Genomic DNA, 24,659 nt, shown 5'->3' on the forward strand with positions numbered 1-24,659 from the left:
TTTAGTCATTCATGGGTACCTGACCTGCTCAAAGTTAAACAGAACTTTCTCCTCTTTGATCAGTGTTTGTAAAATATTTGCTTTGCTTATGTGTTAATTAATGACCATAAGTTATCCAGAAGTGTTTAGTCTTTCAAACGGATTGAAATACTCTCAACCTTTACACTTACTTTGGGGATGAAGGGAGTGGAGATCAACTTATGTCCTTAAAGTTGTAGAACTTCAGTCTCATTAGATTCACCTCTACAATTATTTGATTTGAAGGTAACTATAATTGCCATAAGAGAAATATATTTTCATAAATATTTAGTTGTGTGGTGTTCAGAATGATCACTGTTATCACTGTTGCAAACAGAATATGATTATAGGAGTGCTTACATTTTTATGCCTTTGAAGGTTTAGTTAGTGCTTGTACAGTGGTCTGTAGAAGTTCTTGCAGTCTGGAATGTCTGTGAGCTACTGTTTGTTGATAACATCCTTCAAATTTGTCCTCAGTTTCTGGAGGCTGACTAAGTCAGAGGATATCTGTCAGTGGGACATGGTTACATTTGCAAGGAAGTTTTTGGGTTTCCCTTATACTTGGAGAACTCTTCAAGAGTGTTTAGTAACCGGACTGCATACATTTATTATTTATATTATATAGTTCTTACACATGGATTTTGATGTGTAATTCTCACTGAAATGTTTGGTGGATGAATCCTGCTGATCTTCTGAATGGTATTATCTTACTTCAATATCTTTTTTCCAGATGGTCCTCTTCCTGACCCAACCCTGATACGTGCCAATGTGCCAAACCAGATGATGAATCGCATGCAGGCACAGCCAGGTAAATATTTGAAGAAAATTGGCTGTCATTTTTGAAGGAATTTGGGAATTGGGCAGCTCTTGCTCAAGTGCCATATGCAGTTTTTCCATTTGATTAAAAAATATCTAGCTATATTGTATAATACATGTATGTGTAAAACACTATCTCTAGTAGCATTTCATGATGTTGTGAATTTGAGCTGCACATTAGCTGTTTGCTTTGTTAAATAAAGAGCTTGGTGCTTTTGGAACTTGTGATCATGTGTACATGGGATGGTGGGGTCAGTCAAACATGGTGAGCCCAGACAGGTCAGGTGAGGACACAGCGGTGGCAGAGGGAATGTGGTGGGAATTATTGCTTGTAAGGGCAGAACGTTTGTTATTACACATTCCAGATGCGCTACAGCCAACATGCAAAGTACGTGAGGAAGATACAGTCAGAAATTCTAAAACTGAATTTCTAATATCTAGTTAAGATAATGCAACTTTCTGTAAAAAGTTGATCTTCAACAGTAGGTGTGACACTTTTCATTATTTGTTGCATATTTCAATATTCTCTAATTTACAAGTTTTGAAAACAAGTCTTTAAAGGGGAAAGAATTGGTCTGTATTCTGAAGGAGTATGGTAGCTTGGACACTATTTAAAATTATTCCTTGTAATTAGTTGATAGAAGGCAATATATGCTTGAAAACTGGTTGCTAGAAAGCAAACTTTGGAAGAAATTAACAGCATTTCTTCTCCAAATGTTGAATGATGCCCAAAGGAAAATTCAGGCCTTTGTTTATAAGTGTTTTTTTGGCACAAACTCACAGGAATGAATCAGTTTGGCCAGATGAACATGCAGCTGTCACCAATGGGACCCCGGCAAACCCCTCCTCTTCAGCACCCTGGACAGCTAAGTCAGACTGGGGCCATGAGCCAGGTCAGTGTGCTTTCCCTCCAGAGTCTTGAGCTTGCAGGTTTGCTTCTCTAGGCTGTGGCTTCCTTAAAGAAACAAAAGAAATTTAAAAATAAATCAAGCATCCCTTCTTCATTCCCTTGGCCCTTTGGTTTCTGCCTTTTACATCTCCTCTCAAAGATCTATAGGATCTATGAAAAACCTTTAGATCCTTGTGGTAAAAATTGCCTAAAAATCAAGCTGAAGTGGCTTTTTATTGCATCCTTAAAAGAAGGAACAAAAATAAATCCTAAGTCACAGTCCCAATCTGAAATCAATATCTTTTACTTATCTTATAAGGGAACTCATCATAATTTCTGTCTTTTGGGAGGAGCTATAAGCAGACTTTCTGTATTGTATCCTAAAGATAAGTGGCAAGCATCAATTTCTGGAACAAGATATATGTTTGTGTTTTAGGGGGTTTTGGTGAGATGTTATGGAGGTGTTTGCACGTTGTGTGAAATGAGTTCCTTTCTTTTCCAGCAGATGGGATTTCCTTCCCGCATGCAGCAGCCAGGAGTTGGCCAACCTTCTGGTCAGAACCAGTTTCTACAACAGACCCAGTTCCCTTCTTCTTCCCCGGGAATGAACACAGCAAGCATGCCTATGACTCAGCCTGGCAATCAGACACCAGTTTCTCAAGTAGGTTCTGATTTCTGGAAGTGGTGTCAGTGGGCTTTGTCATACACTGGTTACATTTGTTCAGTAATGAAGAACTACTTGTTTTCTGAAGAGGCGCTTGGAATTATAGTCAACTGAATTAATTTATTGAGACTGTGCATTTTCCTGAGGTAGCACTGGGAATGGCAAGAGTGAAACACTGTTGACTTGTTCACAGGCTTAAGTGCTACAGAGGAATTGTTTTAGGTTTGTTTTAATGGAGCAAAGAAGAAATTGCACCTGAGCATGCAGTAGCTAAGAATCTCTTGCTGAACAGTGAAGCAGCAGAGCCTGAGAAATTAAGAGGTGGCAGAATAAGTCATAAAAAAGCATGTCTGTTCAGGACCAATATGTGTTGCTGGCTTTGGGGGATAGGAGGGTTATCACTACTAAAGATCTGAACTTAGAGTCTAGTGGTTTCCTTTCTTTCCTTTCCCTCTCCCTTTTCAGCAAGAACCTTTCAGGCCAGGAAGAAGTAGGGAACGTCAGTTTGCTTCTCACTGATCCTTCTTCCTAGTTTGCAGGCAAGATTACTGTGGAGTTACAGTTTTTTTCCTTGACTGATACAATTTTTTTGTAATCTCATAATGGTAGAATTACAGCTGTACTTATTTGTGATGATAAATTCAGTTTCTAGTCTTGGGGGTGGAGGCATGGGGGGCTCACTGAGTGTATTTGAATGCAGTTTTTCACTGTGGTGCGTTGTCCCATATTCAGGATGTACAAATAGACAGTTTTAAAAAGAAACACTTTGCGAACTGGGTGTAGCTGTGCCATTCTTTAAACATATTAACAATTATAAGTTACTCTATTGAAACTTCTCTGAAAGAGATGACTAAATTATAAAACAGCCTTATATTCATGTAAAACAAAATAAATAGACCATTTCTGCTTTTGAAAGAGATTTTAAAAATAAAGCAGATACTTTTTCACATTTTTTAAAGTATGCTGTGATAAAGCAGCTATTTGACAGTAATTTCTTTTGCTTTTCTATAGCAAATAGCAGATGTGTGTTTGTCATAGCAAATGTGTACCTGTTTTCCCATAGGCACAAATGACCAGCGCTTCCTGTCCTGTGAATTCTCCTGCAATGGCTCCAGGTTCTCAAGGGAGCCATATTCACTGCCCACCTCTTCCACAGCCTCCCATGCACCGAAATTCCCCTTCTCCAGTACCCAGCCGAACCCCAACACCTCACCACACACCCCCAGGCCTGGGATCACAGCAACAGCAGGCAGCAGCAGCTGCCACTACTGGCCCAACACCTGCTCCTCAGGCAATGCCACCTGGACCACAGTCCCAAACTATGCACCCCCCTCAAAGGCAGACTCCGACGCCTCCACAGGCACAGCTGCCTGCACAAGTCCAGCCTCCAGTTCCAGTTACTCCTTCTGCAGAGCAGCAGCAGCAGCCCTTGTCACAGCAGAGCACCACTGCATCTGTTCCCACACCAACAGCACCACTGCAGCCTCAGCACCCCACAACACCTGTAAGGAAATACTTTAATTGTGCCTTCCCTCCCTGCAGATGTTTATGTGGAATGTTTATTTTTCAGTTGGTTGGGTTTTTGTTGTTGGGATATTTTTTTTTGTTTGGTTGGTTTTTTCTTGTTTGTGCTCCTGGCATGTTTAATATCAGAATAGGATGTGTTTTTCTATTTGGGGAGTAGCCTTTTTTCCATCAAGACAAGTCTGTAGACATCTGGTGTTTCCAGAGAAGGGAATGTTTTTCAGAATTCTAGTGCAGGTTTTGAATTTCACTGTGAAACGCCACTGAGGCTTTTGGTTATGTCTACACATGCATAGTGCTTTTATACAGTAGGAAAACAATATGTCACTTTGTGTACTAGGCCTTCCAGTGCATGTTTCTGGTGCATGTTTTTCTATAGTTAAAGTTGTGTGAGAGTATGTTCTTCAGGGAAAGCAAATATAAGGACCAGAGTGCATTTAAACTCACTGGAAATGTGATATAGGGTAAAATGTAGATGAGAGAAATTAAAAAAAAAGTTCATTGGAAGCCTATTTGTGATGGATGTTTTGTTCCTTCAGCTTTCACAGCCAGCTGTAAGCATCGATGGGCAGGTATCCAACCCGCCATCCACCAGCAGCACAGAGGTGAACTCTCAGCAGACTGTTCCAGAGCAGCAGCAGCCACCCTTGCAGGAAGTGAAAATGGACATTAAAACAGATGAAGGGGAACCAGAGCAAACGGAGCTGCAAATGGAGGAGAAACCTGAGGTGAGATTGTTGACCAGATGTTGGATAAAATATCTTCATCTTGTGCTGCTAGATAGTTTGTGTCTACCAAGTCATTCCTTCCAGAGTTCAATAAGAGCTATAGGTGCTACCTCCAGCTGCAGTTTTGTCTTATTCCTAAAGAAGGGTTTATGTTTCCTAGTGAAATTGTGGTAAAGCCAGTGGTCACAGGAAGGGCCATGGTGGTGTGGGTGCAGCTGTGAGGCTTTGCTTTGCTAAATGCCAATGTGACAATGCTCTCAGGTCAGCCCTACAGTTGTTAAAATAGGAGATACTAGGATGAGAGGAAATGGCTTCAAGTTGCGCCAAGAGAGGTTTAGGTTGGATATTAAGAAAAATTTGTTCACTGAAAGGGTTATCAAGCATTGGAACAAGTGGCCCGGGGTAGTGGTTGAGTCACCATTCCTGGGGGTATTTAGAGGATGTGTAGATGTGACACTGAGGGGTATGGCATAGTGGTGGACTGGACAGTGCTGGCCAGGTTAATATTGGACTCAGCTTAAAGATCTTTCCCAACATAAATAATTCTATGTGTACATGATGGGCTACTTTACTGGGCTTTACAACGTACCACCAAGGACAGCTGGGAGTGTGGCTGCCAGTGGTGCCATCCTGGTAGAGGCGCTGTTGGAACTGCCTGAAGAGCTGGAGGGTGTTACCCAGACTTGTTAGCAGCTCATCATTGCTACTACTGCATGTTTAAAGACACATCCTAACACATTTGCTCAAGCTTTAGGCAGGTTTTGACTACGAAGGAGATACCTGTAATCTTAGGGGAAAATGGTGAGCAGGATGACAGGTTTAGAGGACACAAACATGAATGGATGGCCTCCCACCAGACTTAGGTGACAGGCTCCAAACTATTTTCCAGGTTAAAGTAGAACCAGTTGTGGAGGAATGTAAACCAGACCCAATGGAGCAAGAAGAAAAGAAACCTGAAATAAAGACTGAAGTACCAGAGGGGGAAGAAAGACCTACTACTCCAGCTACTCAGTCTTCTCCAGCAGCTGGGCAGTCCAAGAAAAAAAGTAAGCAGGAACACTGTTTTGACTGAAATTCACTGCATCTCCCTTGAGAAGTCTTTTGAAGGATGGGAGTGGGAACCGAGCTTTCTTTTTTGGTACTTAGTAGGCTTATATGGAATGTTCTTTGTGGCTTTTGGACAAAAATATCTAATAATATATGTGCTTATAATTGGCTTTGGACAAGCTCTTTAAGGCTGTAGAAACAGACAGTAAGCCTTAGTAAAATTGTCAATACAATAGAGATTTGAAATACTCAGTTACAGATTTTCTAGACAAATGTTTTCCTGGGGCCTCAGAGAGGAGCAGTATCTGGAATGTAAACCATCTCTACTCATTTTAGCAGTGTCTTCCTGTGACTCCTTGTGTCCAAGTGATCATTTTAATATCCTCCTTGTAACTCAGTGTTGCAGAGGATAAACAAGCCGTACTAAGTACCCTAAGCCCATTGTCTGTAGTCTTTTTCCCAGACCTCACATTTCTTTCTTCCAGCTGTTTCTGCTATCTTTCTAATATTGATTGTTTTTCAAAGTTTTCAAGCCAGAAGAGTTGCGGCAGGCGCTTATGCCAACACTGGAGGCACTTTACCGTCAGGATCCAGAGTCTCTTCCATTTCGGCAGCCTGTGGATCCCCAGCTACTGGGAATTCCTGTGAGTGTCTTGGCAAGATACCTTCCTGGCTTTAATTCAAAACTCCTGTATTTTGACATACCTGTTTGAGAACAGCTTAAGTCTGTCTTTTTAACACCCTTATATTGCTGCGTTTGGAGAGTTTTAGTGTAGGCATGGAACATACAATGTCTGACTTGGGAAAGTTTGTTTGGTTCTGTGTTCCTTTTGATAAATAAGTAGGTATGCCATGCATTGAAGTGATTACCAAGAGCTCTCCAGTGCTGTGTGGGCTTTTTATAGTTGCCTTATGTTGCAATATGTTTATTGCTGAATTTTATAGATGCTTCTCGTCATGTATAAAACTTGTCTGAAGATGTGGGGAAATGAAGCTGACCAAGACCACTTAAAAAAAATCCATCAAGGATTATTAATCGGTTAGAGAAAAGGAAGAGGCTTTTCAAGTTATAGGCTTTGTTTAGGTTGAATTTTCTGCTCGTTTTAGAATTGTCTTGAAATAATTATCATCCAAGTATCTGTTTTAGAGTCTCTGAATTGACCACAGATCTTCACTACATATAAACAAACATGTATATGTAGAAGTCTTGCTTGTGTGCTTCTGGCAACATTTTTTGCCTGAAAGAGGTTTTGGTGTGATTTTTTTTTTTTATGGCAGACACTGCAAAAATTCAAGATCTGCTGTGTTTCAGGCATTTATATATTTGCTAGTATTTTTGACAAGCTTTCTGTCATACTCTGCAGACTTTTATAGGAGAAGTTGCCCCATAATTGGTGGCAGATTGAAAAGACATGGAGGAGACATGATATCTTTTATCACAGAATAAAGTTATTTTGTTAGGTTATCTGGTCTATTAAAACCAGTTACTTTCTGTTAATGCTCTCATGTGTATCTTCAGATCACAATGACTGCAAAAACATCACCATTTCCTACTTTTTGTAATACTTGCTTTGCTGATTAAAATTAGAGTGGCTTTATTTCATCAGGAGTGAATGAGCAACAGCGCCTGAGAAATAAAGGAATAATGAAAAGAAAGCACTGGGGAATGATATGGTATTACTTAGAGATTGCATTGTGTGTGTCACAAGCAGTTTGACAATCAAGTCAGGGAGGAACCTGTTTTTCTTGATGAGAAGAATTTATATGCTGAGAATGCACATCACATCGTGTCACAATGCAGCTCTGTAGTAGTGTTTTGATATACTGCGTTTTCTTGCAGGATTATTTTGACATAGTGAAGAATCCCATGGATCTTTCTACTATCAAGAGAAAGCTGGACACAGGACAGTATCAGGAACCATGGCAATATGTAGATGACATCTGGCTCATGTTCAATAATGCCTGGTTGTATAACCGCAAAACATCCCGGGTGTACAAGTACTGTTCCAAACTGGCAGAGGTGTTTGAGCAAGAAATTGACCCAGTTATGCAGAGCCTTGGCTATTGCTGTGGAAGAAAGGTAAGAAAAAGCCATCTTCAGTCTGCTGCTTGCTTCCTTGTATTGAAGGGGACAAAAATGGCAGTTGCACGTCTTAGAAGTTACAGCGTGTCAAAAATTTTGAAAATTTGCCAGGATTCAGCAGTCCTGAGTAATCAGTAAAGTCAGTAACTGAACTCTTATTTTGATTAGAGTGAACCCATTTGCTATTGCAAATGAAGCAGGTGTGTTTTTATTACTGCTGAAGTGCTGTATTTCACTGTATATTGAGACTGTATTTCCATTGTCTTGTTTTGATACTCTTTTTGTCTTTGGAGAAGAGCTGACTTGAGAATAACAGCCCCCTGAATGTTTTTTGTGACTAACGCTTCATACACATAGCTGTACAGAGGCATCTGTGCACAGAGCAAGGGGGAAGTGTTCATTGTCTGGGTCACACTTGCTTCCCATGGAGAGCAAGTGAACACACACACGAGTACTAAGACGAGACATTCCTCTTTGCAGTTGGAGTTCTCGCCACAGACTTTGTGTTGCTATGGCAAACAGCTATGCACAATCCCTCGAGATGCCACTTACTACAGTTACCAGAACAGGTAAGGAAACCTCACTTGGTGTGGTTTTGTGCATGCTGTGATCAATCTGTTACAGGTGTGCATGCAGTTACATAGACATCCTCTTTATATGTGTATGCCTTTGTGTCTTAAGATAAAATTTTTGCTGGAAGTGCTCTTGAATAGTTTGCCTTGTGTGTTAATAATGATTTCTTTCTGCAAAGTTCACTGCAGCCTTTGCTCTTCTTCTTTTGTTTACAGAAACGTGATGTTTTACTACATTTTTATCCTGCAGTTAATTAAATCTTCAGTTACCTACAAATCATATATACAAGTCTGTTGCCTTTGCTTTCTACTATGCAGCAGTATTTTTCATGCTGAACATTGAGTAAACTATGCAGCAAGTATATTAATGCTCATAATACATGCTATTCTTGCCAAGTCTGTTTTTCTCATGATGTTAACACTGAAGAGCAAACTTACTTTTGTATTGCACATCTTAATTGGAAGATCTGTATATTCAGATCTTCAGCAGATTTGTGCTTGCTTTTTCTCAAAAAGTTTCCTAAGAGGAATTGTCTCAGCAGTATCTGTCAGTAGCTCTGTAAAGTGCTGTTACTTCTACAGCTCTTTTGAATATCTTTTTTACTTCAGGTTTATTAAAAGATTTAAACTAACTTGACTTCTGAAAGTCTTCTTACTAGGCATCTCAGCTAGCTGGGAAGTGAGGCAGGAAGAAGGGAAGTACATGCTTTAACACTCCCATAGGCCTTTGCCTGTCCTGAGAATGAACTGGTTAGATCAGAGGACTGGTTGACTCCAAACTGTCACCTCCTTCATCAATTTGTTTAGTTACTGCTCTCTATTCATTCCATCACCTTAAACAAGCAAACAAGAAAGCCCCAAACAAACAAGAACGATAAAAACTCTGAATATTTTGCCTGAAAGTCAGAAGATTTTGCAAGATTTGTAGTTTCTTAAGCACCTGGTCAGATGAAAGCAAGCAAAGAGCTTCACAAGTTATGTCTTAAGCTTTTAAGGCTTTATAAAACTTTATAGCAGTGACTGTAGGTTTTTAAGCTTATTTCCTACTTTTTCACTGCTACTGTATCCCATAATAATTACTGTAGTTTTAGACTTGTAGTGTAGAGCTTTTTGTAACATGTCAGTATCTTCTGCTTATGTTTGTCTATGGGCAAGTACTAGATGGACCAAATCACTCAGAAATCTTATTTTACATGTTTTCAGACATTACAAGGGAGTGTTTGCACTGTAACAGCTGCATACATGGGACTTGCAGATTACATTATATAGAATCATATATATGTGTAGACTGAAATGCATAATTCCAGAAGTGCTGTTCTCTGCATTATCTCAGATGAAAACTGGGAGAGCGCTATAACATTGGTTTGTGTGACTTTATAATGAACTTGTTTGAATTTTCCTTCATTTCTTTTTATTTTTAGCTGTCTTGTGCACTCAATTAACATGCCTTAGTAATGGAGAGGGCACAGTTTTAGAACATTTTTGAGGTCTAGGCTAGAATCTTGAATTAATCTCTATTCAAGTACAAATTAAATTGTTCTCTGTAATGCTTGGGGTAGTGATGGCTGGTCTGTTCTACGTGCAGACTGGGCTGTGGCAGAACCATATCCATGTAAAGCATTATGTGTGTAGTTAATGTTATTTAAAATAGAGTTTAACAGTTCTATTAATTAGTCATTAAGAATTTTGAGAACAGATTTTATTGTCATGAAGTTTGTGATGTTTAGCTTTCCCTTTCGACCGGGAGTGAATCATATGACCTTTCAGCATTTATACATTTAAGATGGAAGACTATCCCTCTTCCATTGATCTCCTGCAGATCCTCCTGCCAACAGAACTGCTGTGCTGATGTACAAGTCAGAATAGTAGTTCCTCCTTCCTTCTGCTCTTTCCCCCTGTCTCATTTTAATTCTTTGCTGTACGTGGCATGGATTATTAAAATGAAAAGGGTATGGGTATGCTAAAACGGAATACTCTTGTTTAATTTGTTTTAATTGTTTGCTGCTTGTGAACCCATTTGAGAGATTTAATGCTAATCTGTGCTTTGCCTTGGCTTTCTGCTTTGTGTTGTCTTGTCCTGCTTCTACGTTTTTGTTTTTGTCCTGCAAATCCCCATTTCTTTGTTTGTGTGTGTGTTATTTTTTTAATTTCTCCTTCATGCTTGTCATTGTCTGCACTTGGCTTGATTGCGCAAAAAAAAAAAATTCCAAACCAAAAAACCAAACCAACCAAACTCAATGTGGGGCCCATAAATCTGCATCATTGAATATCCCTGTCGCCGTTGATGACCTGCTCTCTGCTCCTGTCCCTTCCTTGGCCTGCTGTGATTGGTGGCTCCGTTGCTTGACTTGGGCTGTGTTGTGTGGACGGAGCAGTTCACCCAAATATGGCCTTCTTGCTGACAGGTATCATTTCTGTGAGAAGTGCTTCAATGAAATCCAAGGAGAGAGCGTTTCTCTGGGAGATGACCCCTCACAACCTCAAACGTGAGTTATTTGTGTTTGCTTGGGCTGTGTGTTCGTGAGCTCTCTCAGGGCCCATAGTGATTGCTCAAAGGGACGGGGTTTAGCTTTAGGTTTTTAGGCTACTGGAAGGAGGACGTTGTATTCTTCATAAAAGCCTGGACTTGTGCTTTTCTTTAAAATCTGGACTGAATAAATTTGTGAAAAATGAGCACTTAGTGCTTAAAATTGCAGCTCTGCCATTAGAGGGGAAGAGGAAAATGGCTTTTTCCCTGAGAAAAAGTGAAAGTATTCTACTGCAGAAAAATAACTATGCCTGCAGGCAAGTAGGGGACTGACATAGCTTGAAATGTCAAATGTACCGTTTTCTTTATACGCTGGCTATACTATTAAACTTAAATTCAGCATCAGGTTGTTTTTCATCCACATCAGAAGCAGGCAACCTCCTTCTGCCATACAAATATTTCACTGTTGGAGCACCATCTGCCTATGAGAAATGCTATGCAGTTGTTGAGAACCCAGTAAAAGGCTGTGCATAGATTTAGTTGCCTTTTCCCATGTTGATGGCAAACTGTTCAGACAGTCTTTGATTTTGCTGTACCCTTCTCACACCTTCCCACCCCCCAAAAACAAATCTTGAAACAGAATTTTGGTAAAATGCTGTAGGGAAGGTAAAGATAGTTTATTTAGTAATGACTGGGCTGAAGTTGCAGGGTTTGGAAGCTGAAATATATCTTTTGAAGTTAGTGTTGGAGAAGAACTAGAGTAATCTGAAATAAGATCATCTACCGTCCCAGTAATCAAAGATAATTGGAAGTCTCTGCCTGCAGAGTATGAAAGGCATATCAAGTAGTCTTTTCACTATTAAATACTGACCAGACCCATCCAAAACTTGAATGTCAGCAAGCTTTAACATTCATCCTGTAGTAAAACTGAATAAGGGTGCAATGTTGTTCTCTCCCATAAAAAATAATGTTTTCCACAGACAAGAGTTGAGTGGGATATACGTTGGTTGTCTGTCACTGTGTAAAATACAACTCCTTTCTTTGTAATGCCAGAAATCTGCTTGCATGTTTTGTCTTGGTTTGTGGATAGGTGTGGTATGGCATGAATGTTTGTTGTCTTGTGTTAAAACTGAGTTTTATTGCCTATTTCTCCATAGCACGATAAACAAAGAACAGTTTTCAAAAAGGAAAAATGATACACTGGATCCTGAACTGTAAGTGTTGCTCTCACACTTTGAATGATGCTTACTTTATTATAAGTATTTTGTAAGAGATATCTTACTCGTTCACAATCAGCCTTATTTTTCAATGTTTTCCAGTTTCATGTAGCTCTGTTAGTTGGCAGGGGCTGCTCAGTAAACAGTGTATCTGGTATTCTGTACTGAGAACCCAAACTACCATGGCTGTACTTGAGAAATGCATAGCACTGGATGTATGTGCTGAAATTACTCCATTTTGTTGTCTTGCATGTGAATTCAACAGAAGGATGAATGCAGATAGCTCTGCTTTGAAACCTTGTGGCAAATGCTGAAGTCTCAGAACTTACTTGAGTCACCTGGCAGTAGCTATTGGTGCTGTTGGCTTTCCTAGTTGTATTTTATAGGCCTGTGGTAGAAGGAAAAGTTGAGTTTTGAACCAGCCAGTTCTTCTGTACTGTTCTGGAAGCAGAATTGTAGTCATTCAGTGATGTTAAGATGATGGTGACTCAGCTGCTTTTCTTTATATTCCTGAGTGGGTTTTTGCAGCCACTTTACATGGTCCTGCATTATACACCTATGCAGCTGCTCTGCAAACATGATCTTCATTCTCAAATAAATGAGCAAAAACAATATTTATTGTTCCCACACCATCCTTACAAGGGCATAAGAGTCAAGCAGTTCTTCCGTTTTACAAGGGCCGTGGGAAGGAGAGAATAGTAACTCGATTCATAACTTTTCTTGCCCTTTAGTGAAGACAGAGCCAGCACTAGAATGTAAGCCTAACTTACAGTATGATACTACGTGCTCCATGCAGATTACAACTGTTCAGTCAAAGTCTCAGACTCCTAGGCATGTCCAAAAGGAGTCAGGTTGTCCCGATACCTGAAACAGCCTTCATTATTTTGTGGAACTGTATTCACCAATGTCTGGGAAGTAACCACATTGCTCAGTAGCCCTTAAATCTCTGCTAGTCTTCTGAAAGTGACTTGGATATTGCTTCTGTTTTCTTCCTTCCCACCTTTCTGCAGTGTACCCCAGGATTTGCAGTTTACAAATTTTATCCTTAGAAGGTCTTCACTTTAAAAAAATGAGTGGATGACAGTAAGACAAGCAAATGGTAGTAATAACATGTCCCTGCATAGTCTGCCTGATTTGAGCTGACAGGCTCTTAATTCATTCTGGAGGCTGTTCTCAGCATAGATTGTGCTATGTTACATAGCCTCAAAAGCCTAAATGCTAGAAGTCCTCTAATAAAATATTGCTAAATATACAAGTATGTAATTATTCTACTAACTTTTGCTTCCCTTTGTGCTTTTTTTGCCTTCTACAGATTTGTTGAATGTATAGAGTGTGGAAGAAAAATGCACCAGATCTGTGTTCTTCATAATGAGATTATCTGGCCTTCTGGGTGAGGAATTTCTCCTTATTAAGTAGAGAGCATATTTACTATTTACTGGAGCTAATGCATAATCTTCCTTACATTGGTTATATTTAAGAGTGTCTTGTGGAAGAGAGTACCTTTCCTGAAAATTTTGCACAATCTCTAGGGTGACATCAAATTTAGACATCATATCCTATTGTGTTATGTGTGAAGTTGTTTCTAATCTTTAGTTTCTAATGTTTCTTTGTGTGGAAGAGGGCATTTCAGGCTTAGGCTTCAGCCTTCTATGTTTAAAGACACTAGCCCTTCATGAAAAGATGTTTTTAGTTCTAGTAACAGTTTCAGAGTGATCTGTTTTCTGTACAAATCATAGTGCTTTTTCATCTTCAAAAAAATTTTGTAACAACTGAAGAATTTAAGAGGTGAATTAACTTTTTTGACTTCAGTGATCAGATTTGATTTGAAAACCAGTATAGTTGTCTTTAGATGCTCCATGGTCCTTTATCAACATACTGGGTTTTCTTTGGTTGATTTAAAAGCTTTTCATAAAAGATGATAAGTTTATATGTAGGTAGAATTCTAGAAGAGCTTAAATGCTCCATTTCTTGACAAGAAAGCTACGAGTTCTAGCATTCTGTGGTCCCATTCACATTGCTGCAAAAGAGAGGGTGTATCCTGTAACTGAGGAGGAATTGTCAAATCATTTCAGTCTATAGTGCATTTGGGCATTTAGAATTAAAAAAACAGGCTTTTGCTTTGTGTTGTGGTCTCTCATCCTCATGAGAGATAGCAGTTTGAACCTCATTGCTCCAAGAATACTTTGAGCCTCTGCTGTTAGACCTGCCAGTGGAGACTGTTTCTTGGGCTTGCAGGTGGTGACATGGGTGACTGACAGGGGATGCAGCTCCTGGAGCTTAGATCCTCATCTGCAGCTCTGAAACTGTTCAGCTGTTTCTGCTTGCACTGTTTTTTGTGGTGTCTTTTGTTTCAAATTTCAGTTAAGGTATTTTCCAGACCAGATGAGATCTGGTGAAAGATTTAGCTTCTCATGGTAAGATTCCAGAGGACTTGATGGTTTGACTTGGGATGACTTCCTTGTCTTCTGCTTTTGTTTCAGCTTTGTCTGTGATGGCTGCCTAAAGAAAACAGGACGAACCAGGAAAGAGAACAAATTCTCTGCTAAAAGTAAGATTCTGACACTTGCACCAACACACTCAAATAATACGTTAAGAATGGGGAAGAGGTGGCTTCTGTGCTCATTTTGCACTTATTTCAATTTTTTTGGAGTAGAAGAAGAATACTTTTGCTCAATTTTGATCATCTGTTCTGTGGTGTTCACAATGTTTGCATTCACAGGTGTTGTCATAGGTTGATACTCTGTTGTAGAGGATTAATATACTGTTTTAGAGCACTTTTACTGCAAGATACACATTCTTTGATCTCAATTGCAGTATTGTTAGCACTGGGAAACAGTTGCTGCATGGCTGCAGTCTAACTTAAATTTACGATCTTGTGTTCAAATCACCATGACTTCTGCTCTTAAGAGCTTTGCAGAGGCAAAGATTGTGTCACCTGGTCACAAAACTCTCTACAGACATTTACTCTTGATCATGGCAACTGATTTGATGGCCGTGTAGGAGGAATTTGTGCAGTCATTGTCCATTTGTTCTGCAGGCAAAATAAGTCTTTGAGAAACTTCTTAGGCTGGTGTACCTCTTACAATTTACATTTCTACTGTGATAAAAAGTATCATAGTATTGTATTGGCCAGCCAATAGCACCAAGATTCAGCAAACCATTCAGTGAATGGTTTCAACATCTGAGTCTTTTTTCAAAATCAAAACTCCCTAGATTCAACAGGAATATAGGAAGAATTCAACGGTTCTTTGACCATTTCTATCAGATTTTGCATCTAGCAACCTGAAAGTATTGCATACTTAGTGAAGTAGACTGGTGCTTTACTGAAAGATGTCAGATTGGAAGAATTAAAAGCTGATTGGCAGATGTGTAACTCTGCCAGAAGTAATGGCTAGTGATGAGGCAGGTCCTGTTACACCAGAAATCTTACACTCCTTTTGAGCTTTAGGTTTTGTCAGCTAATGTGGTGCTTCTTTTGAATGAAGATGGCCTGAAAATTAGAAACTTCTACACTGTCAGTTGCAGATACAGTTGTATTTCGTTTTCTTTCCACTGATGAAATACATTCTTTTGGTAATTGGAGAGACTAACTTGGCTAGTATGGTTTTGTAGACAGAATATACTTCTAAATGCCATGTCTGCCTGTGAAGATATGTCTGAGAGCAGTGTTTGGTAATCCAGTTTAAGTAATTAATACCTTCAATTCAGGAGGAACGTTAATTGTGTTTGACTTTTAAGATAGATGGGAATTAGTTTGAAATACAGATTCTTTGTTCATTTAAATAATGTATAAGCCATAAATATGTCTGCTGGGGAAAAGCAGCTCACCCCATCTAAAAGTGTTAGGATTTAAAGGTAAAGCTTTAATTTATGTTAACATACTGCATGTGTTAAGAGTCACACTTCATTTAACATCTGAGTGGAGAAATCACATAGGAACAGTTCAGTTTTGTATATGTTTGGAGCTGTATTTTTTTCCTGTAGGGTTACCAGCTACAAGACTTGGTACCTTCCTGGAGAACAGAGTCAATGATTTCCTAAGACGACAGAATCACCCTGAGGCAGGAGAGGTTACAGTTAGAGTGGTACACGCGTCTGACAAAACTGTCGAAGTAAAACCAGGAATGAAAGCAAGGTGTGTTCTTTCAGTTTCTAATTTTGTCCTCTTTTGTGTGAGGTGGAAATTATTTGTACTTGCATGATATTCTCTTGATTAAATAGAATTGTTTAGGTTGGAAAATACCTCTAAGATCAAGTCCCACTGTTACCGTAGCACTGCCAAGGCCACTGCTAGACCACGTCTCTAAGTGCCACATTTAAGTGTCTTCTAAATATCTCCAGGGATGGTGACTCAACCACTTCCCTGGACAGCCTGTTCCAATGCTTAATAGCTCTTTTTGTAAAGAAATTTTTTCTAATATCTAATCAAATAAGACTCTTGTGTTCAAAACCTCACCACCAGCCAGTTCTTGACAAACAGATCTTCCAGTAGCATATTAATTTGTTGTGACGAGTGTCATTTTTTTCATGGTATAAAGTGAATGTCTTGTATTTGAGTAGTCTGTAAGTGTTTAACTTTAAAATCGTACTAAAATTGCACTTGCACTAGCCCTGGTCTTTGTTGCCTTCACTCATAATATGCAATCTCTCATACATGAATATATTTGGTGTTCCTCTCTACCCTCTAATCTGCAGGTTCGTAGACAGCGGAGAGATGGCAGAGTCTTTCCCTTATCGAACAAAAGCGCTTTTTGCCTTTGAGGAGATTGATGGTGTAGACTTGTGCTTCTTTGGGATGCACGTGCAGGAGTATGGCTCAGACTGCCCTCCGCCCAATCAAAGGTGAGGAACTGCAGCAAAGTCTGTTTGCCTTCAGTACTGTCTCAGTTGGGTAAACCTCCTCAAGTTTTGTGTAGAGCTTCTGTGTGGCTTGTGTGACTCTTTGTGCTCTTAGGTTCTACAAAGTAGCTTCTGCAGGAAGTAGGTGAGAGTTGCTTCTTACTGGGGATGCTGGCTGGCTGACAGTGTTGCCTTAAGGATCATTTATCAATATTCTCAAGGAAGGCACTGGATAGCTTTAGGTAGATGAGGGTAGGATGTCAAAAGGAGGCCAAGTATCTAGAGTTAAATTAGGATCAGAGACTTTGGAGATTGCTGTTATAATGGATACTTCAGCTGTGTAAAATAACATGAATAAACTTGTAGAACTATAAAATCTTTCCTCCTCCTCATGCCTTTTTTGGTTTGGTTTTCTTTTTCAGGCGAGTGTATATATCTTACCTGGACAGTGTTCATTTCTTCCGCCCTAAATGCTTGAGGACTGCTGTCTATCATGAAATACTAATTGGATATCTGGAATATGTTAAGAAACTAGGGTAAGTATGTTTTTAATGTTTCTCCACAGCATTTGTGCTAGGTAGTTTTTACTGCAGATTAAATTACTGCATCCTAGAGTTCAGAATATGGTGCCTGAGTATCAACCCATGATAGAATAACTTGGCGACAACTGTGTGTAGTTGAAAAGGAGGAGAGACAAAAAGGGATCGCAGAGTCTTCAGGAGAGACTTAACTTCAGATATTTTTAGGTTTCCAAACTCACATAAAACTTAAATCTAAGTAGAAAAAGTGAGCCTTTTGTCTGTTCCATAAAATTTTGCTGTCCTTGTTGATGGTGCAGTCCTTGTGTAATGCCACTGCTTTAATTAGGTCATTCTTTTGGGCTGACAAGTAAGTTCTTACCCATGTTTATAAGGAGAAAGTTAAGTATATTATGTCTGTACTGATTAACTCTGTAACAGTTGTATAAGGCCCCTAAGGAATCTCTTCCAGAATGAGTAGTTGAAATTTTGAGAAACTGAGGAGTTAGAGAAAGAGGAGAATATACTTGGGACAGCACAGAAGAACACAGAATAACTAAAGTAATGATAAAGGTGGAAATTAAATGACCATGGTTACTGAAGTAGAAAAAGCAGTGAAGTAAACATCAGTCTATTGTAGAAGGTATCTGGTATAACTTGGCAGAGAGTTATTTGTGCAGAAATTGTTAGGGAGTATGTTTAAAGCAGTTGCTTGAGAAAAGTTAGAGGAGTCAAAATGGAGGTGAATAGTACTGTCTGGTGGTGAGGTGATATATTTTTTAGTACTTCAAAAGCATGCATTAGGCTTTTTTCTGCTTCTTTTATTGTATACAGACTCAGAGGTTAGAAAATAAAACTGCCATATAGAGCTCACGCCTCAGTTTTACTTGATGCTGTTTTCTGTTCTAATGAGTAACATCAGGTTCTCATTTTGAAAAAACAATATTGGTCACGCAGTATCATCTCTTCATTTTCGGGCAGAAGGAATGACAACTGGCTGCAGTTCCCAGGGTTTGGGGAGGGTTCTGCAGAGCTGTTTCTCAACATGGCAAGGATGGTTATTTTTCTCTAATTTGAGATCTGATTATTCCTCCTACTGGAGTTCTTTTCAAAATCTAATAGAGAAGAACTGAGAATGAAGGAGTGATCTTTGGTGTTATATTCTCTGTAGCTGCTGCCATTTGCCTGTCATCTATCTTGATAGTATTCTAGATTGTGCACCCAATAGCATGGGTTGTCAGTACCTGTTTATTCCCAGACATAACTGTGAAACCCTGTAAAACATATTCTCAAAATCCAGGGGATTTCCAATAGAAAAGTGGAAATTGTGTGTTTAAATAAATCTGTTCTTTGAATTACTGCACTGCCTCAAGCTTTTACTGCTGAAATACCTAGTCTCCATCTTTCTCCTGTTAGTTAATTGGGAGATGGGAATTGCAGATCCATATCAGGCTTTGATTTTTATCTAGGCTGGAAAATATGCACACTTTACATATAAACTACTCTATATAGAGCTCTGAATTTTAAAAAATAAAAGATGGAAATGTTACTGCCTGAATGTGGCTGGAACAAACCATGGAATTAAAACCGAGAGCGCTGTAATTCCTGTGCGTTGGGAGCCGCGGCCACCTCGGAGGTGATGCTGCCTGATGGCAGAGGAGACTGAGTGTCGCCAGAGCCCACATGTCGCGTTTTTGTCTGACCCTGCCAGGTATACTACTGGGCACATCTGGGCCTGCCCACCCAGCGAAGGAGATGACTACATCTTCCATTGCCACCCCCCTGACCAAAAGATACCCAAACCCAAACGACTGCAAGAGTGGTATAAAAAGATGCTGGACAAGTCTGTGTCGGAGCGCATTGTCCATGATTACAAGGTGTGTTAAGTGTGTGCTGCAGGGGGGAGGTTGGCCAATCTTGTCTTGCTTTCTTCCTTGCCTTATGCACTGTGCCTGATTCTTGGAATTTACTGCATTGGTTTTAAGTGAATTGAGCACTAAAAGTTTGGAGTGAAAACATACCCTCTTCAAAGCATGTAGCATCTGAAATTGTTCTAGAAAGATATTTGAAATGATTCCTTAGAACAAACTAAATTCTTGAGAAATGCTGTAAAAGAAAAATATATGCAATCTTGAATAATCTTGTGTTAGACAAAATTGCAGGGTTAGTATGCTGATGCAGTTAGAAGTATGTAAAATCTTTGACATTATCAGGACTTCAGCTAATGTCAATATTATAGTGATTATATTGTTCCATTTGCTAACGATGAAATCTAGCACATGGTAATGATTTTCTTTCTCTGAGCGGGAATATTTGAAATGTATTTGACAAACTTTAACTGATGCAGTGTTAAATCTGCACTTAGAATGTGTTCTCATAAAATGAATTGAAATATTAAGCTGTCCTTTGTTTGGTCTTCTGATGCCTTTTGTTTTTGTCACTTACTGAGAACAGTTACCTTTGGTTATGTGACTTGTAACAGCGGTGTCTTGGGTTGAGCTGGCAAAATGCCAACGGCCCAAAGAACAGAGTCAGCCTCCAGCTGAGAAAAGGGAGAAAGGGAAAAAAACTCCAAAACTAGATTTATGCTGAAACTAACTATATGTATTTATACAGAAAAGAGAAAATTAAGAGAAAACTACAATGTAACACACACACAAGTTATGTATAGTATAACAAGAAATAACCTCCCACTCCCCAGTTAATGCAAAGCCCATTACTCTAGATTCATAAGCACTCTAAAAGACTCCCTGCAAGAAAGTATAACAACAAAATATTTCTACTTCCCTAAACTCAAACAAAATACGATGTAGCGGCAGCAGGAGCAGGGCCTAACAGAAGAGAACAACTGCAGCACATCGTCTCTGCACTCCAGCCATCGTGGAACTGACCAAGCCACTCCCACACACTGGATTTTACACCTTTTGAGATGATGTAGTATGGTATGGAATGCAATATTATTGGCTAGAAGAAGTCAGCTGTTAGCTAGCTCAGCCCAGCTCGAGTCAGCTGACAATTTCAGGCCTAGTCTGAACTTTAAAACATAAATTTAGGCCCACCTGGCTAAACCCATAACAAGTGGTAACCAAGAGTGTTTCACTCTCTTTTAGGATATATTTAAGCAGGCAACAGAAGATCGTCTAACAAGTGCAAAGGAGTTACCTTACTTTGAAGGGGATTTCTGGCCTAATGTTCTAGAGGAGAGCATTAAGGAGCTAGAGCAAGAGGAGGAGGAGCGGAAGAGAGAAGAAAACACTAGTAATGAAAGCACGGATGTAAGAATGTTTCTGCTATTTCATGATCTAATGTAAAAGCTGTGATTGTAGATGACTAATTGTCAAAAAAAGGAGAGGGCCGAGACACTTTGGTTAACTGGCTTTTTTACCTCCCTCTAATATAAATTTCAATTTTGCAGTTTATAAATTAGAGCTGTTAAAATACCACTAAGTTACATGTGGATGAACAGCAGCTGTTCATGTGGCTATAAACCTACCTAATTACTGAAGGCAATTAGGTTGAAACAGCTGCTAGTTGAATATTTTGCTGCTGAAATGCAGTTATCAATGTTCATGTTGCCACTTGAGCTTGACTTGGAATTTTTTCCTTAAGCTTTAGCTTTTAAATAGTGGCTAATTCTTTTCTGTCTAACTTGGGTATTCTAACACCAGTCTTAGCAGAACGTTCTGAGAAAATAATGAAATGCTGTGAGTTAGAACTTGACTCTCAGTAGGTCTGTTTACTAGTTTTAAAGCATTGAGGATCGAAGCACAAATTACTGCTGAATTGTTGTTGGGCTGCTTTAAATGAGAGAAATTTCTTGCTGCTGTGCGTCGTGTGCAATGTCATTTGAAAATGTGCCACTGCGTTTTCACATTTCACAAAAAAGAAAGCCTCTTAATTCAACAATAAATTTGGAAATGAATGTAGGCAGAATTTATGCATCTGCCTGTCCTTGGGTCTTCTGAGCTTTCATGGAAAAAGTGGTGAATTTAGGATTAAGTTAGTAGTTCACACAGTAGTACTTCTCAGTTAACTCTGTTTAACCACTGCTGCCTCGGCACCTTATTGTATACTGGGTTCTTGATGAGATTCAGAATTCTTTTGCTAAAAGACCTTTGGATCAGAAAAGTTAGGTTGAATTAGAAATTGTGGTTCTGTGCTGCTCTTTGTAATGCCTTCTGCTAAGGACTTAGATTAAACTAAGTGTGAGAGTAACATGGGAATTAGGCAACTTGATATCAAATTTGTATTAACTAACATCTTTCCCAGGAAGGTATTGTTTGTTTTCCACGTAGTAATGCTGCAAGTTCCCATCTCTCTTAATATACCAGAAACCTCTTGTGAGAGATTGCTTGGCTCTGTGTGTGGGGTTGGTCAACATTCAGTTGAGCCTTCACAGCAGTTTGGTGCCAAAATCCTGATGTAGGACAAGCTTGCAGCACATTACTCTTTAACTTTTATTAGTAAAAATAGTTTTAACTCTTTATTGACCCCCTGTTTTACCTTTTGAAAATGAGGCAATAAGAAATTGTACTGTCAAATGAAGGGATAGTCATTCATGTTCACTGGAAATTTCCATTCCATCAAAGTTATTTTAAGCTTAGGAAAAAAGCTTGTTTGGATAAGAATTGCTTTGATTTTTGATCATCATATGGCATGGTGTTTGGGGGGGCCCTGTGAGCAGACCAGTGAGGAATAAATGTTCATTGCTAACTGAATATAGTGGAAATGAAGCTGACATGTTTTTGTTTGTTGCAGGGTAGGACAGAAGGAAGGTGCATGCTAGAAATTGCACCACTACTGCCTATTGGACTCAGAACAACAGCTTCATATCAAAATCAGTTTAATGCAGTCTATTAAAAATAAAACTCGTGGAGAGCTGTAGAAAACTAAATTTAGGTGGTTTAAGTCTTTCTTACCTTTGGTTAGTGCACTGTCAGTTGTACTTTTCCAAAGAAATAAATAAATATACAGCGGAGGAACTGGACGCCACACACAGATCAGTGATCGAGTGAATGCTGATTTATTACACACTTCACACGGTTCATATAAGGTCAAAGCTACACACCATTGACTAAGTTGAACCTCACCACCATCAAGCCACAGACTTTAATTGGTTATAATCCATATCTCACAAGTCTAGTGTTTATGTTCTCATCCAGGATGTTTTCAAGCACTTGCAGAGTCCTGTGAGAAACTACTGTGTGAATTCCTGGGGAGTAACCTCCTCCCTACCACCTAGCAGCAGCTTCTTAGCTGATAGCTAAGTCTCACAGGGTTTTATATAGATCAGAATTGCTCATTCTTGATTTTTTTGTGTACTTTTCACTTATTTTTACTTTTGAATTGCATTGAGAACTCATCTGTTGAACCCCTCTGTGATTGTCCAAGAGGTTCTTCAGTGTGCAGCTGTAGCAGACAAACAAATTTCATTAAATGTTTCCCTTGCACCTCCTGAGCAGTTTTGCTTTTATTATTTTTAGATGTATGTGTTGCTGATTTTGATATATTTTGGAGTGATTCTAATGAAATTAATTTAATGTTTCGGGGGACCCTGATAAGTGTCTTCAGAGTAAAGTATTGTGAGGTGTGATTTGTCCTGCAGTTATAGAAGATTAGAAAGTAATAAAATGCTAAATGTTACGTAGATACCTGACATAAAATGTCTTTAAAATTACTAGGTGAGCAAGGGAGACAGCAAAAATGCCAAAAAGAAGAATAATAAGAAGACAAGTAAGAACAAGAGCAGCTTGAGTCGTGGCAATAAGAAGAAGCCTGGCATGCCCAATGTGTCTAATGACCTCTCCCAAAAGCTGTATGCCACTATGGAGAAGCACAAGGAGGTAAGAGTTGATTGAATGAGAATTATGTATTTTACTTCAAATAAAGAGGTGTGCAAAGCTTTGATATTTCAAACAGAGTCATGCCCTGTGAATTATGCAGGTTTGGCTGGAGAATTGAGAGGCACACCAGACAGACGAGTGCCAGTAAGTCTGGGTGCTCTTTCCTTTGAGGGCAGTGGGGATAAAGGCAACTGTGCTCATGCAGAACTTCCTAACAGTCTAGGCTGTCACAACAGTTTTACTGTTACATTCAGTCCAGTGCCCCTTACCTAATGCTTTGGAAGAAGGTGACCCAAGGTCTGAGATTTCTGGGTCCTTACCAAGCACAACACCTGGCAAGCACATTGTTCAGTGTTAGTTGGTCCTGGAATTGTACACCCTGTGTAATGAGAAACCAAAATACCTTACGAACAGCTGGTACATTAAGCCTTTTTATTTTTCAGGTCTTCTTTGTCATCCGTCTCATTGCTGGCCCTGCAGCAAACTCCCTGCCCCCCATCATTGAGCCTGACCCACTCATTCCGTGTGACCTGATGGATGGGCGTGATGCTTTCCTAACCCTTGCCAGAGACAAGCACCTGGAGTTCTCCTCACTACGAAGGGCTCAGTGGTCAACCATGTGCATGCTGGTGGAACTGCATACCCAGAGCCAGGACCGCTTTGTTTACACCTGCAATGAGTGCAAGCACCATGTGGAGACCAGATGGCACTGCACTGTCTGTGAGGTAGGTTTGGTGAAGCCTTCCCTGCCTCTGTCCCTGTATCTTTGTGCCCAGAGTGCTCTTTACCAGAGTGCTTTAACTGATGGAAAAGGATCTGTACAGCTCATCTGCTGGCAGTTCAGAAAGAAAGGAGAGAAAACATTTTCCAGAGCAAGCAGTTCTACTATCTGTTGCTTGGTGTGATTTTTGTCTTCTACTTTCAGTCTGTGGAGATCTGAAGTAGAATTGTGTTTCCTGTAGTTCATTTAAGGTGCTGCTGCATAAGCACTTGTAAACTGTAGCATTTGCTCAAGCTGTAATGGTAGGGTGAGCTGATTTTTCTGAAGAGCAGTGCATACTTTCTTCTTCCAGAGTCTGGTGTTTTGGGCTGCAGAATTTCTGTAAATAGGGCTCTTGGTTGGTTTCCTGGCATTGGGGTTTTGCTATGCTGCAAGTCAGATCCCAGTTCCTCCGCTGCTCCATTGTGGCTCTGTTGAATGCTGTCAACAGCATTTCTGTCTTCAGAAGTGTTTGCAAAACCAGGGTGTTTGATCCAGACCACTGCACTCGAATCTTCAGTGCTGTGCCCTCCAGGAGCTGGACTGTCATTGTATCATTGGATCTGGCTTGTAACTTAGTTTTTTAGCCTGCTTTTTTCCTGGAAGGAAATGGCTGTCTCAGCTTTGGTTCTGAAAAGTTCTGATTAAAATTTGGTGCTTCCATTTGTTCTGGT

The 24,659-nt window shown here is 39.6% G+C and overlaps 1 protein-coding gene across 3 annotated transcripts in view; it reads left to right on the plus strand.

The window, feature by feature from the left end:
- The window catches only part of EP300 (E1A binding protein p300), a 63,188-nt gene that overhangs the window by 34,502 nt on the left and 4,027 nt on the right, over window positions 1–24,659 (plus strand). For 2 of the 3 annotated variants that reach the window (XM_071551838.1, XM_071551840.1), the window contains 20 exons: window positions 749–826; window positions 1,618–1,727; window positions 2,226–2,384; window positions 3,451–3,891; window positions 4,451–4,639; window positions 5,529–5,685; window positions 6,212–6,330; window positions 7,527–7,766; window positions 8,250–8,338; window positions 10,747–10,827; window positions 11,966–12,022; window positions 13,338–13,415; window positions 14,506–14,573; window positions 16,010–16,160; window positions 16,721–16,867; window positions 17,287–17,400; window positions 19,094–19,259; window positions 20,493–20,657; window positions 23,064–23,225; window positions 23,669–23,950. In XM_071551838.1, coding sequence (XP_071407939.1) covers window positions 749–826; window positions 1,618–1,727; window positions 2,226–2,384; window positions 3,451–3,891; window positions 4,451–4,639; window positions 5,529–5,685; window positions 6,212–6,330; window positions 7,527–7,766; window positions 8,250–8,338; window positions 10,747–10,827; window positions 11,966–12,022; window positions 13,338–13,415; window positions 14,506–14,573; window positions 16,010–16,160; window positions 16,721–16,867; window positions 17,287–17,400; window positions 19,094–19,259; window positions 20,493–20,657; window positions 23,064–23,225; window positions 23,669–23,950 — 3,053 coding nt within the window. The remainder of the gene's footprint in view (window positions 1–748; window positions 827–1,617; window positions 1,728–2,225; window positions 2,385–3,450; window positions 3,892–4,450; window positions 4,640–5,528; window positions 5,686–6,211; window positions 6,331–7,526; window positions 7,767–8,249; window positions 8,339–10,746; window positions 10,828–11,965; window positions 12,023–13,337; window positions 13,416–14,505; window positions 14,574–16,009; window positions 16,161–16,720; window positions 16,868–17,286; window positions 17,401–19,093; window positions 19,260–20,492; window positions 20,658–23,063; window positions 23,226–23,668; window positions 23,951–24,659) is intronic. The other variant, XM_071551839.1, reaches the window with a different exon arrangement.

The sequence above is a fragment of the Pithys albifrons genome, chromosome 3, assembly GCF_047495875.1.
Source record: "Pithys albifrons albifrons isolate INPA30051 chromosome 3, PitAlb_v1, whole genome shotgun sequence".
NCBI classification, from domain to species: domain Eukaryota; kingdom Metazoa; phylum Chordata; class Aves; order Passeriformes; family Thamnophilidae; genus Pithys; species Pithys albifrons.